Genomic DNA, 14,832 nt, shown 5'->3' with positions numbered 1-14,832 from the left:
GGAATTTTGAGAAGAGAGATGATTTTTTTTTAATGATTTCCCTATTCACCTCTCTGGTCTTCCAGTTCTTTATTCTTTCTAATCATCTCCTGAATGTCTCAACTAGTGATTGCCTTGAACCTCTCTCCGTCTTCCCCCCACCTTTTGACAGGGCATTTGAAATCTCTCTTCAGTAGCAGAGTTCAGGAAGGAACACTTAGTTACTCAACAAGGCTCACACTATTTCTAGTTTAGAAGGAACATTATAACCTAAGCCTATAATTGGTAATCCATTTCAGACTGAGAAATTTCATGAGTGAACTAAATAGCCCTTTTATCTTCTAGAGATCAAACTGTTGAGAAGAAGAAGGTACCAGTGGAAAGTGAGAGCCACCAGGTGAGAGACAGTCCACCCTCTTGCTTTTCTTACACAAAATTTTCCCCAACAGAGGACATAGGTTGAAGGAAGCAGCACTCTTGAAAGCTGCCTAGAAATAACAAACCAGTTGTTCTGGTGGTCTTTTTTTTCACTGGATCTTTTGATTTTGCTTTGATCTGCTATTACTGATGTTCAGATCACCAAAAATAGAAAAGCCAAATCATTTATTGCCCAGATTTGGATTCAGTACTGATTCTGGACAGTGTGAATGTCACATTCGGTGTCACAGAATATTCAGGGTTATGTTCCATCTTCATACAGGCTGCTCCTGTTGAGTGTCTGGTTTTCCTCAGTCTCCTTTCTTCCAGGATTCAGGGGTGATTCCTTTCTCCTTCCTCTTGGGAAGAAGGGGTGGTTCTTTGTGCCCCTCCCCATCCCTGCTTTCAGGCTGGCTGGCTTTATAAAGACTCTGCTGTTTTGAATTTTCAGGAGCACTGTCTCTCGGACATGGTTGCCCAGCTCCGGACGCTGAAGGGTGCAATAAGGTTGGCCGTCCTTTCAGGGACACTCCTTTCCTGACAGCCACCATAGCACCCATATATCTTCCCCACCCAACCTTGCCTTTCTGCATGATTTTCCTCTTGACCCTCTTTCCCAGAGATATCTGCTAGTAGCATGTTAGATTCACCTTCCACCCACTCAGTCAGGGTAGGTCAGACTGGTGAGGATAGAGGCAGTTAAATACTAATTCTTCCTCTGATATCCTACCAAGACCCAGGTGTATTAATAAACAGGTTGCATACCCTCATGTCTTGGCTTAATAGTCTGATCTAGAGATTGGGAGATTTCCTGGGACTGCCCTGTCCTCATTCAGTTTACCTCCCCTTTATACTCCTTCACCTTCATCATTCATACTATCTTCATAAGCTGGCTCTCCCACAAGATCCCAGATGCATGTCTCTGTGTGTGTGCAATACGAATATATATTAGTCTCTCGCATGCATTTCTCCAAGACCAGCACAGACCCTTGCTGCAGTGCTTATTCCCTCCATCCCTTCCCTCATCACAGAGCTCAGAGGAGTGAAAACCCAGCCTTAAACTGGGTCACAAGAGAGAATTAGACAGTGAATAGGGGGCCTGGGTTTGTGTTGCGGGTGGGATGACTCTAGGAGCCAATAAGTGAGTTGGGGAGGTCTGTTGGTGTCCAGTTGATAAGGTTATAACTGAACGTGCCTGGGGTCAGTGTTCTAGTGTACATTACTGTGCGCTGTTTGTTTTGTGTAGGAAACAGTTCGTTTTTATTTGGCCAAGTGTTCTTTCCTAGCATCAGAAGGATTGACTCATCCTTTGGTATTTAGTTTGAAATTGGGATTTTTTATGAGTTATTTCTTTCTTTGCTAGGTATTCACTAATCCACTCAAGATCCCTTCTATTCAAGATATGGATGACTTGAATAATAAGACGATTGAATATGAGGGAATTGATAGCCCTAGCCGGCTTTCATCTGTTGGAGAAGAAAGCAGAACACCTTCTCTTCAACTTAAGCCTCTGGATTCCAGTGTTTTTCAGTTTTCCAGGTGGGTAAAAAAACCATAGACTCTCTTCAGTAATAAGCCTCAGGGTTTGTTTTCCTGTAAAATAAATTGGTATGGTTATAATGTTTATGTTTTTCCTAAGGCCTGGCATGGAATTCAGAAGGAGAAACACCATTTTGGGTTGATAGAATTGTATGTTGCATGTATCCCCCATTTCTCAGCATTATAACTGTCATGTCAAGTCTGTCTATCTGTTTTTGTTTTTGTTTTTTTTACTTTTTTGAGGTGGTCATCATCTGACAAATGCTCTTTTATGGATTATGTATTCACATTATGTTGGGAATTGTGTAAGTGAAATAATGGACATGAAAACTCTTTGAAAAGCGTAATGTACTATACAAATGTAAGGTAACATTACATAGATAAGCATTGTTTCTTTCCTTAAGTTTAGGAATATTGAAATCCTGTGCAGCCCCGTAGGCCTAGCACATGTTGGCCACATATAAAAATAAGTATTAGAAGTTTGTGCCATTAGGTAAGCCTTCTAGTTCATTGTTTCCTAGGGTAAATTTTTAGTATAAGTTTAGTCTTGGGATTTACTTGTTCATCTTCTAGCACCTTATCAGTATTATTTTGTTAGTCTTTACCACAGAAATTTTCTTAAACATCAGGAATATTTGAAGCACTAAAAGGTATGACTGCCCCTATGCTGCCATGAGACTGGAACTCAGGACTGCTATTTATGACTTGCTTTCTCCTCGCCACTGTGCTTCTCACTTCGGGCAGGGCCAAGCCATAGGGAAGGTACAGAGTTGTTCTCTAACAGTAGAAACTTCTATAGTCCTCAATAATATGACTGTTAAATAGTAGGTTGTGAAGTTTTCATTAACCCTTTTCAGTTTGGATATTTTCCTAACATACTGTAGAAAAAAAGCAGTGGAATATATAATAGGGTAAAAATGATTCCTGCCCCCGCCCCTGCCAATGTTACTGATTCCTTTCCTTCTTTCTTGCTTCTTAGGTGGGTCTTTTCAGCTTCTTACCTAGACAAACATCTCTTTATGTGTGCAAGTCCCCTCTTCAGTGATTCTTCCACAATTAAGCTCTGTAGATACTGAAGGAACCCCATGTCACCCCGAGCATGAACAAAAAAGTCTCAAGAAGAAGTAAACTGTTAGGAGAAAAACTAGTAGAACTCTAAAGGAATTAAGTGAGAATCTGTATGAAAGCATCAAGAATAATGCCTTGGAAGAGAGTAGGTACTCAGTAACTAATGGTTGAATCGAGTCATATTGAAGGAGCTATTTCTGAGATAGAACTATGCAGCAAGGGAGTAAGAAATATAGCCTAGTCGGTCTCAGGGATTTGAGTCTAGTTCTACTGTTTCCATCCACAGCTTTCCAACTCCCCTTTTCGGTTGGGAGGGGTGTACAGTAAAGTGCTGTGTTTTTTCAAAGCACATTGTTACCTCTCTACGTCGATCTCCTTGAGATGGTCATGTATCAGAATTGCCACTGGAGTATCAGGGTGTCATTGCTCTTGAAGGCTGTCCTTTCCCTGCTGTGACCACTTTTCCTTTCTCTTCAGTGTTTCTTTTGGTACTGTCTAGTGAATTTTAGTAACCTGGAGGAGGTAACAAATGCTAACCGATGTATGTGTGTATTTTATGAGTGCAGTATGGCAGTACATCCATTGGGTGGCATACTTCATCAGTCTTAATTAGGATTTCTATATGAGTCTTTATAGAACTGCTGTATCCAGAGTTGGGTTTTGGCTCTGGAGGACAGGCAAAGTACTTTGACTATTTACATGTAATTTTAATTCGAGAATAGTGTTCTTTCAAGAGATATGTGAGGGCTTCCCTGGTGGCGCAGTGGTTGCGCGTCCACCTGCCGATGCAGGGGAACCGGGTTCGCGCCCCGGTCTGGGAGGATCCCACATGCCGCGGAGCGGCTGGGCCCGCGGGCCATGGCCGCTGAGCCTGCGCGTCCGGAGCCTGCGCTCCGCAACGGGAGAGGCCGCAGCGGAGGGAGGCCCGCATACCACAAAAAAAAAAAGAAAAAAAAAAGAGATATGTGATAATCGATGCTGCTAATGTCATATGTTTTATGTAAGGTCAGTAAATGATATGTCATTTCAAGCTACACATATAGGGGGATTCAAATTTTATCGAGGAAAATTAAGGTGCCCAAGAGTTTAATAAAATATACAAGGTTTTCTGTTAAAACCATGTTAAGGGAATAATAAGTTTAGTCAAGGGTTGCAAAAGTCTCCTTCGTTATCAAAACCTGAAGCTGATAAGGGTCCTTGGGTCATGTAGTACAGCTCTTTAACTCTAGATAAAATAAAGCCTACACTATCCAAGCGTGTTTTAAAAATTTCTAGTGGAGTAGGTTATAAGACCTAGAAGGTGTTCCAGAGGTGTCATTGGAAACAGATCTGTGAGTCCCACGAATCTAGCAAGGGGAGGGGAAGACCTGCAATAAAGAGTAAGTTTAGCTAGTATGTAAGCAAGCATGACCTTTGAGGGGAAGACAGCTTATATCTGTTAAAGGAAATAGTGCCCTTTCTGTTCATTCATTCTACATACATTTGAGTGCTTACTATATGAAAGCAGTGTTCTAAGGCAGTGATGGAATCAAAGATGAAGGAGCTTATGGTACTCAGAGTTACATATGTAAGCATCCCTGGTACATGCTAGGTTTCATATGAGTGGTATAAACTAAGGTCCAAAGTAGCCATAAGCATACAGACAAAGGTGAGAATTAGTGGCTGTAATTTATTTAGATATTTAGAGAACCTTTGAGTAAGCTATATGTCAAAGGCTAATTACTTCATGTTTTAAAAGGATAACCAAAAAAAAATCCAAATTACATCGTAATGGTGGAAGGAGAGGAGGAAGACATTCTAATATAGTTAAAGGAATATTTGAAACAACAAACATGAGGTAGAAATAGAAAAACAGTTTTGCAAATGAATAAGATTGATTCAGGAGCTAGTATTAACATTTTAAAATATGATCTTTGAGAAAGGCTTCCAGAATGGCAAAGTGAGTAGTGTGATGAACTCTTTCACCAACAAGTACCCATTTAACTGGAAAAATTATTAAACAAAACAAAGCAATCATTCCTAGTTCCTAGAAATTGTCCTAGGGGCATACAGCAAGTACAGAAACATTCATTCAAGAAAATCTATTAAATCTCAGAAAGAACAGCAAGAGTCTTTGGCATTCGCCTGCTCTCATCCCCCTCCAAGCTATGTAACTACTCAAGAAGCTCTAATCCAGGTAGGTGTGGTCAAGAAGTTGGGGGCTCCCTCTCTTCCTAGCTCCTAGTCTAGAGCTATGGTTTCACCTGGGAGGTTAGGCCTCTGACATTTCTCATATCCCCCAGGTCTGTCTTGCGGGAGCTCTGTTCCAAGCAGAATCAAGAGGACTGGGTCTCTCTTCCCCCACCCAGCCCCCACTCAAAGGGTGGAAGCACTCACCTAGGGACAGCATGCTGACAATCCTGGACTCCTATTGCTCCAGCCCTAGCTTACTTATAGGGCAGAGGTTCATGCCAGAAGGAGCAAGCCAAAAACCATCCCAGCATCCATTTGTAAAGAAAAGGTTTCCCTCTTAGAGAGTGGACCACTCGCTGTCCCTGCCATCGGCTCTTGCACAGTGGCACAGTGGCTTAGGGAGAACTGACTTTGTGTGGAACAGATCATGAAGAATTCCATTCCTAAGGGCATTGTCACAAACAATGGAAATCTTAGTGGCGAACAATTAAGAGGGCACTCATAGCTCCTTGATGCAAGTTACAACAAGCAAAATGGCTGCATAATCATAAGTTTGGTAACAGAGAGAACCAAGCAAAAAGGTAGCCAAGAAGAGCACTCCTGGGATCATAGTCAACCCTGGTGGTTAGGAAGGCTGTGCAAAAGCACAAGACCGCACTCATTCAGGACACAAGGTGGACTTGAATGCAGTCCCCAAGCCTCACACAGATCAAACAACAGAGAGCAGGAGCCTCACTGGTACTAGGGACTTAAGCACAACCTCTAATCAACCACTGGATGAACAGGAAGCTACTCTGACCCAGGGGTCAGAGGTGATTGGAGAGGGAAAATCCAAGCTACTACTACCTGGCTGAATGTGGGGTAGAAACATGAATTCCTTGAACTGTGATAGCAGCCTCCGGGCCACACATATATCCAGTGGTAAAGGGTAAAAATCTAACTGGCTAAGAGGGCTTAATTATAACCTTTGGCCTATTCTGACTCAGGGTAACTCCTAGATTGCCAGGTAAAAGATAAAAATCAAGAATAAATCTGAGCAGAATACTCAGCCTACTACAGGGCAAACAAATTTCATAGAGTCACTTCAGCCAAGTCACTGAAAAAACAACCCAGCAAACAATGGCAACAACCACTCAGGGAAGTGGGAGTTGCTATACTGTTATTATCTAAAATATCAATTGTCAACAAAAAATTATGAGACATGCAAAGAAACAGGAAAGTGTGACCTGTACATAGGGGTAGGGGGAAAGCAGGTAATAGAAATTGCTCCTAAAGAGACCCAGATGTTGGATTTAGCAAACAAAGACTTCAAAGCAGCCATTATAAATATGTTCAGAGAACTAAAGGAGACCATGTTTCATCAAGTGCAGAATATTAATAAAGGGACAGAATTTATTTTTTGAAAGAACCAAATGGAAATTCTTGAGGTGAAATGTGCAATAACTAACGTGAACATTTCACTAAAGGGACTCAGCAGCACATTAGGGTTGGCAGGAGAATCGGCAAACTTGAAGATACAACAATTATCGATTATGCTGTCTGACGAATAGAGAGAAAAAAGAATGAAGAAAAATGAAAAGAGCCTCAGAAAAATGTAGGACACCATTAAGTGCACCAACATATGCAAATTAGGAGTACAAGAAGAAGAGGAGAGGGAGGAAAAGAGGTATAAAAAATATTCAAAGAAATAATGGCTGAAAACTTTCCAAATTTGAGGAAAAACATTAATTTACACATCCAAGAAGCTCAAGTAACTCAAAATAGGATAAATGCAAAGAGATTTACAGCTATGTAGTGAAAATATTGAAAGCCAAAGGCAAAGAGAATATCTCGAAAGCAGGAAGAGAAAAATATTCATCATGTAGAAGAGAACCCCAGTAAGCTTAACATCTGGCTTCTCATCAGAAACAATGGAAACCAGGAGGCAGTGGGATGACATATTCATAGTACTTAAAGAAAGACTTTTAACGAGGAATCATAAATCCAGTAAAACTATTTTTAGAAAATGAAGGTGAAATAAGTACATTCTTATGTAAACAAAAGCTGATGGAATGTGTTTCTAGCAAAGCTGCATACAAGAAATACTAAAAAGAGTTCTTCACCTTGAAAGCAAGTGACGCCAAATAGTAATTCAAATTTGCATGAAAAAACAGAGTACTGGCAGTGGTAACTGTAATTAATTATAAAAGACAACACAGTGGCATATTTCTTCCTCTTTCTATTCTTAACTGATTTAAAGAATAATTGCGTAAACAATGTGTATATATTTGTATATAATTTTATATATGAATGTAATTTTATTGTTGGGCTTGTCTATAGATGTAAAATATTTGCCAATAACAGCATAAAAGAAGTGGGTGGGAGCAAAGCTGTATTAGAGTAAGGAGATAACACCAGATGGTAACTCAGATCCACAGTAAGAAGTGAAGAAAATTAAAAATGGAAAAAGAAGGTGGATTTAACAAACTCTATAAATATTATAAATATGTCCTTGCTCCACTTTCTTCTCTTAGCTTCCTCAAAAGGCATAACATTACATAAAGTAATAATTGTAGTAATGTATTGTTAGATTCGTAAATGTTAAACTAGAGAATATCCACTTAACATGAAAAGAGGAAAAGTAGAGGAAGAAAGAAACAAAGAAGGCATGACACATACAGAAAACAGAAAGCTAAATAGTGGACGTCAATTCTGACATAACAGTAGTAACATTAAATGTGACCAGATTAAACAATCCAATCAAAAGATGGAGATTATCCAATTGGATTTTTTAACATACACAAATTTAATATCTATACACTTTATAGTCAGAGATACAAATAGGTTGAAAATAAAAAGATGAAAAAAGACGTACCATATAAATAGCAACCATAAGAGAGCTAGAGTGGCTATTACTAATATCAGAAAGAATAATAGACTTTAAACAGAAAATGTTACTAGATATAAAGAGGGACATGTCATATTGATAAAGTCCATTAGGAAGATATAAAAATTATACCCATATATGGACCTAACAACAGAACCCCCAAAATGCATGAAGCAAAAGCAGACAGAATTGAAGGGAGAAACAGATAATTTAACAATAATAGTTGGAAACTTTAATATCCCACTTTCACCGTAATTCGAAAAGAGACATGTACCACGATGTTCATTGCAGCACTATTTACAATAGCCAGGACATGGAAGCAACCTAAGTGTCCATCGACAGATGAATGGATAAAGAAGATGCGGAACATATATACAATGGAATATTACTCAGCCATAAGAAGAAACGAAATTGAGTTATGTGTAGTGAGGTGGATGGACCTAGAGTCTGTCATACAGAGTGAAGTAAGTCAGAAAGAGAAAAACAAATACATATGCTAACACATATGTATGGAATCTAAAAAAAAAACAGGTTCTGATGAACTCAGGGGTAGGACAGGAATAAAGACGCAGGTGTAGAGAATGGACTTGAGGACACGGGGAAAGGGGAAGGGGAAGCTGGGACGAACTGAGAGTAGCATTGACGAGATCAGCTCAGGGCTTTCTGACCACCTAGAGGGGTGGGACAGGGAGGGTGGGAGGGAGACGCAAAAAGGAGGGGATATGGGGATATATATATACACGTATAGCTGATGCACTGTTATACAGCAGAGACTAACACACCATTGTAAAGCAATTATACTCCAATAAAGATGTAAAAAATATATATCTCACTTTCAATAATGGGTAGAAGATCAACAAGGAAGTAAAACAGTTGAAGCATGCTATAAACCAGCTGGACCTGACAGATATGTGCAGAACTCTTCACCCCCAAACGGGCATAATACATATTCTTCTCAAGTGCGTATGGAATATTCTCCAGGATAGACCATATGTTAGGCCATAAAACAAGCCTCAACAAATTTAAAAGGATTGACATCATACAAAGGATGTTCTCCAACCACAGTAGAATTAAATTAGAAATCAACAATGGAAGGAAATTTGGGAAATTCACAAATATGTAGAAATTAAATAACACTCCAAAATAACAAATGAGTAAAAGAAATCACAAGGGAAATTAGAAAATATCTTAAGATGAAAATGAAAATAAAATATACAAAGAATTATGGATTGAAGCTAATGAGATATTCAGAGGGAAAATTAGATTTGTAAATGCTTATATTAAAATTGAAGAAATATCTCAAATTGGTAACAAAGTTCCGCCTTAAGAAACTACAAAAATGAGAGCAAGCTAAACCCAAATCAAGGAGAAAGAAGGAAATAAAGATCAGAATGGAAATGAAATAGAGAATAGAAAAACAATAGGGAATATCAGTGAAACCAAAAGTTGGCTCTTTGAAAGGAACAACAAAAATTAAAACAATTAATAAAATAATTCTATTTATAGTAGGTTCAAAAATAGGATCTTTGGGAACAAATTTAACAAATTAAAGCTAGACTTGTATTCTGAAAACTACAAAATATTGTTAAATGAGATTAAAGAAGACCTAAACAAATGGAAAGACATTTCATGTTTGTGTATCAGCAGATTTAATGTCGTTAAGATGGCAGTACTCCCCAAATTGAGTACTCAATGCAATCAATCCCTATCAAAATATCAGCTGACTTCTCTGCAGACAGCCAATGGAGGAGTATGACTGAAAGAAAAAAGAAAATGAGAAGAATCTATGTAGTTGGAAAATAATTCCTGCTATGTAAACCCTAAATTAATCTCTATTGAATCAGTGAATACAGGTCTGGAGTAAGATTTGACTCCTAGAGGGAAGAAGCAGGAGTATTTACAGAACCAGTAAGTAAAATCCACTCATTGTCTCTCATTAACATAATAGTTCCTTTTTTGATTGCCTCTTATTTGCAAAATTTGGTTCCCTCATCTTCATGTAGCAAGTTAGTTAAACTACCTTCTGTTAAGGAGTTTATACTTTAGTGGGAAACCTGCAATACACACACACACACACACACAGTAGAAAGTAATATATATTATAGAGAGAGTGCTAAAGTGCTATAGGAATTCAGAAGTGGCATTTGAACTGGACTTAAGACCTGCAGTGTTGAGGAGGAGAAGTGTATTCCGATCAAAAGAAGCGGCCTGAGAATTTGTGGGGCATTCTGTTTGGCTGGTATCTTTGAAGGGAAGTAGTGAGAAATAAAGCTAGGGCCAAATTATATCCCAGCTCTGCCACTCACTAGCTACATGACCTTCGGAAAGTAATTTAAACTCTCTAGGCCTGAGCATCCTCTTTTTTAAATGAAGATAAAAATACCTCCTCCCTCAGGGTTATTGGGAGAATTGGGTGAGACCATACACATTAAGAGCTGTCTGGCACAGAGTAAGCACTCAGTAAATGGTTCCTGTGTTTTGGAAGGGAAAAGCTTGAATACCAAGCTAAGACATCTGAGCTTTTATGTTGTGGGGAACAATAACTAAAGATTGCAAATAGGGAGGTGACATAATCAGAGCAATGCCTTAGGAAGATTAACTTGGCAGTGGGTGATCTGGAGGTGTGACAAGGGGAGACTGGAGGAGGCCATTGCAAGAGTCCAAGAGAGGTAATGAGAACTTGAACTTGGGTATTGATAGTGGTAGAACTATATAAAATTACTGAGAGTTTGGTGGTGTCATAACACAAATAGGAAACGTGGGAGAGGGAGCAGGCTTGAAGGTGAAGGTGAAAGGTCACTCTCATACATACCAAGTGAGATACCAGTGAGACCTCCAGAAAGAAATGTGTAACAGGCAGTTTGAAATTCAGCACTGGAGATCAAGGCTGGGAAGATGACTTGGAAGATATCTTCCAGAAGTTAGAGCCAAAAGATTGTATGAGATTACCAAAGAAAAGAAATGTAGGGGGACTTCCCTGGTGGTCCAGCGGTTAAGACTCCGTGCTCCCGATGCAGGGGGCCCGAGTTCGATCCCTGGTCAGGGAACTAGATCCCACATGCATGCCGCGACTAAGAGTTCGCATGCCACAACAAAGACCCGGCACAGCCAAATGAATGAATGATTAAATAATTAAATAGTTAAATAATTAAATAAATAAAAAGAAAAGAAATGCAGGGAGAGAAGAGAGGATAATTAAAGACAGGATCCTTAGAGGTGGGAAAATGAAGAGAAGGCAGATAATTTGACTTTAATTGCCTTTCATAAAACTTTGTTGTTGCTATCTAGTATCTTGTACCCTTCCGTTATACCTGCAAACTGCTTGTTTTACTATCATCCTCATTACCGCTGCTAAATGGACCGCCTAGAGTGGCCCTACGCATGTTTAAAGATGGATACATTCGTTCTTACATAGCCCCTAAGTCCTTTTGCTTTCCCCCTGAGGCCAACACAACAAGATCTATTAAGATGACAGACCAGTTTTATTTCTGGGTGAACACTAGTTTTGAAGAACATTCAGGGCATTCTAAGAAGCTAAGGTTTGAGATGTCTTAACAGATGTTCTCAGAAATTGCAGAGAAATACAAGCAGCCTTGAGATATGGTGGCCAGTAAAGTGCCTGGCTCTTTCTCATTGGGAAAAAAATTGTTTAATTAATTAATTTATTTATTTTTGGCTACGTTGGGTCTCTGTTGCTGTGCGCGGGCTTTCTCTAGTTGTGGTGAGCGGGGGCTACTCTTCATTGTGATGCACGGGCTTCTCACTGCGGTGGCTTCTCTTGTTGCGGAGCACGGGCTCTAGGCGCACGGGCTTCAGTAGTTGTGGCACGCGGGCTCAGTAGTTGTGGCTCGCAGGCTCTAGAGCACAGGCTCAGTAGTTGTGGTGCACGGGCTTAGTTGCTCCGTGGCACGTGGGATCTTCCCGGACCAGTGCTGGAACCCGTGTCCCCTGCATTGGCAGGCGGATTCTCAACCACTGCACCACCTGGGAAGCCCTCTCACTGAGAATTTTGAAAGTTAATTTTCACCTTGAAATGTCTTGGTTTTCTGGAGGGAGAGCACAAGAGTTATAAGGATAAAAATGGGGGTCCCATGGTGCTGCATGATATAAACTTGCATATGGATTTCGTTGGCATCAGTTTTCTTGTTATTTCCGTCAGCCGTTAGTATAATATAGCAGCCACAAATGGAAGGTGATTTGAGGTCACTGTCCTGGGCTTTCCTGAAGAACTGAGGGAGTGCCTGTTTGCCCTGACAAAGGGGAATTATTTTGCCCTAAGTGGGGAATGACTTGAATTGGCCGATTCGGTTTCTTTGTTTCTGACTAGGGCCCTGTGTTTTAATTAACTTTTACAAGTGGATAATGGGCAATAGCCACAATCCAGTTGGCTGGCAAAGGCATTGTGTGTTGTTCCATAGCAGTATAAAAAATGTGCATAAGTCATTGATACTGGAAGGTTTTTGTGACACTTTAACAAGCTGGCTCGGTCTCCTCTGCCTACTCCACTAGGTTTTTTTATGACCTTTTTTTCCATTCTCGTGTTAGGGGATTTTGAATGTGTATTTTTTAGCTTTTCTTCCTTTACTTGCCTTTTGGAAGCTTCTAAGTCAGGCTAGCTTCAATCCTATTTTCAGAAATCTTACCAAAGTCAGCCTGGTCCTGTTATATCCAGATGCTGACTCTTCGTACCTTTCAATTTACTCTCTCTCTTAAGACACATTGCTGTCTCAGCAAATTGCATAAGTGAAGGGTTTGGGGTTTGGGGGTAAAGATGTATTCCTAATCTGAAATGATCTGTGAATAACAGCTAGAGTCAGTTTTAATATGGGAAATTTGAAGAGGGGCTCCATAGGATAAGAATATATTTAGCTTGTATTGTGACAGCTTAAAATTTAATTTCCTCTTCTTGCAGTAAGTACAAATGGATCCTAGGTGAGGAACCTGTGGAGAAACGAAGAAGGCTCCAGAATGAGATGACAACACCTCCTCTAGATTATTCCATGCCTGGCCCTTACAGGAGGGTAGAGGCAGCAGTTGCCTACCCAGAAGGGGAGAACAGCCATGATAAATCGAGTTCTGAGAGAAGCACACCACCATACCTTTCCCCAGAATACCCAGAAGCAATCAAGAATACCAGTCAGAGTAGGGAGGTCTCAGTTCTGTATGCAGGGGCCCAAGACCAACACCAGGGCTCCCTGCTACCTGAAGAATTAGAAGATCAGATGCCAAGATTGGTGGCAGAAGAATCTAACAGAGGCAGCACACACCTAAGCAAGGAGGAAGTAAGCAAGGGACCTTTTGTAGCTGTTGTCGGTGTTGCAAAAGGTGTTAGAGATTCAGGAGCTCCCATTCAGCTGATCCCTTTTAACAGAGAGGAGCTTGCTGAGAGGAGGAAAGCAGTTGAATCCTGGAACCCGGTGCCTTACTCTTCTGTGGCCTCTGCTGCAACTCCTGCTGCAGCTGTTGTGGAGAAAGGAAGAGGCTCTGAGGAGAGCGGAGGTCGTCATACACCAAAGATGAAGAACCAAAGAGAGCTAGAAGAACTGAAGAGAACCACGGAAAAGTTGGAGCGTGTTTTGGCAGAAAGGAATATGTTCCAGCAAAAGGTTAGAGTAACACCTTACCACTAGGAATGAGAGGCCATTGTAACCAAGGAACCAGAGAGACGGAACTCCAATGATCTCATGTTCTGTGGCCTTTAAACAGAATAAGCCATTGAATGATCCTGTAGTATATCTCAGATTGAGTGAACCCTAATGGGCTTCCCTCCTATATTTGGGGTTTGAAAAGGTCCATAAGTAGAATGTTTAGAGAAATCACAGGGTGAATATATTCAGGAAAATTTGGGGCACTCTCTTTAGCTTTCACTAGTATGTGGGGTCATTGAATTTCTGTTTCTTGGACTGCAGGTGGAGGAGCTGGAACAGGAGAGGAATCACTGGCATTCTGAATTCAAGAAAGTCCAACATGAATTGGTGACCTATAGTACCCAGGAGACGGAAGGCTTGTACTGGAGCAAGAAACACATGGGCTATCGCCAAGCTGAGTTCCAGATTCTGAAAGCTGAGCTGGAAAGAACCAAAGAGGAAAAGCAGGAACTGAAAGAGAAACTGAAGGAGACAGAGACACACCTGGAAGTGCTGCAGAAGGCTCAGGTCTCCTACCGGACCCCAGAGGGAGATGACCTAGAAAGGTTAATTACTAGGGTTTAGTAATCAGCTTGTGAGTGCTAATGGGAAGCCTCCCTTAGGACCCCTCTCCCCCGCCCCCATTACTGGTCATAGATAAGGGAAGAAGCCTTAATTAATTCCTAGGCCACCAAGGATTGAGCAATCGCTTCTTAGAGAGCTGCAGCCAACCTCCCGGTGCTTGGTGGCATTGTGCTTTCTTCTTTCTTTCTAGCTAATGGAAACGTAATTGTTGAGAAATGTAGGCCCGTTTTGAAGGAGCTTCAGTTTGTTCTGTTGGCTAACGACTTCATGTCATCTCTTCTCCTGTCCCTCACTCCATCATACAGGGCTTTGGCAAAGCTTACGCGGCTGCGTATCCACGTCAGCTATCTCCTTACCTCTGTCCTCCCTCACTTGGAGCTTCGTGAGATCGGGTTTGACTCAGAACAAGTGGATGGGATCCTGTATACGGTGCTGGAGGCAAATCACATACTGGATTGAGCACCAGATACTCTATATCCCCTTCTCTACCCTCTTCTTTCCTCCTCCCTCCCTCTCAACACCTCTCTCTCTCTCTCTCTCTCTCTCTCTCTCTATCTATCTCTCTCTCTCTCTCTCTCT

The 14,832-nt window shown here is 40.8% G+C and overlaps 1 protein-coding gene across 2 annotated transcripts in view; it reads left to right on the top strand.

The window, feature by feature from the left end:
* The window catches only part of MORC4 (MORC family CW-type zinc finger 4), a 49,650-nt gene extending 34,818 nt beyond the window's left edge, over window positions 1-14,832 (top strand). The window contains exons 13-17 of one of the 2 annotated variants that reach the window (XM_024128152.3): window positions 325-376; window positions 1,760-1,935; window positions 12,954-13,647; window positions 13,951-14,196; window positions 14,559-14,832. In XM_024128152.3, the coding sequence (XP_023983920.1) occupies window positions 325-376; window positions 1,760-1,935; window positions 12,954-13,647; window positions 13,951-14,196; window positions 14,559-14,639 (1,249 nt within the window). In that variant the 3' untranslated portion in view covers window positions 14,640-14,832. Of the gene's footprint in view, window positions 1-324; window positions 377-1,759; window positions 1,936-12,953; window positions 13,648-13,950; window positions 14,235-14,558 lie in introns of both variants that reach the window. The other variant, XM_024128151.3, reaches the window with a different exon arrangement.

Source organism: Physeter macrocephalus, chromosome 21 (genome assembly GCF_002837175.3).
Source record: "Physeter macrocephalus isolate SW-GA chromosome 21, ASM283717v5, whole genome shotgun sequence".
NCBI lineage: Eukaryota > Metazoa > Chordata > Mammalia > Artiodactyla > Physeteridae > Physeter > Physeter macrocephalus.
Note: the sequence above shows the minus strand (reverse complement) of the source record. Positions and strands in the feature narration are given on the sequence as shown.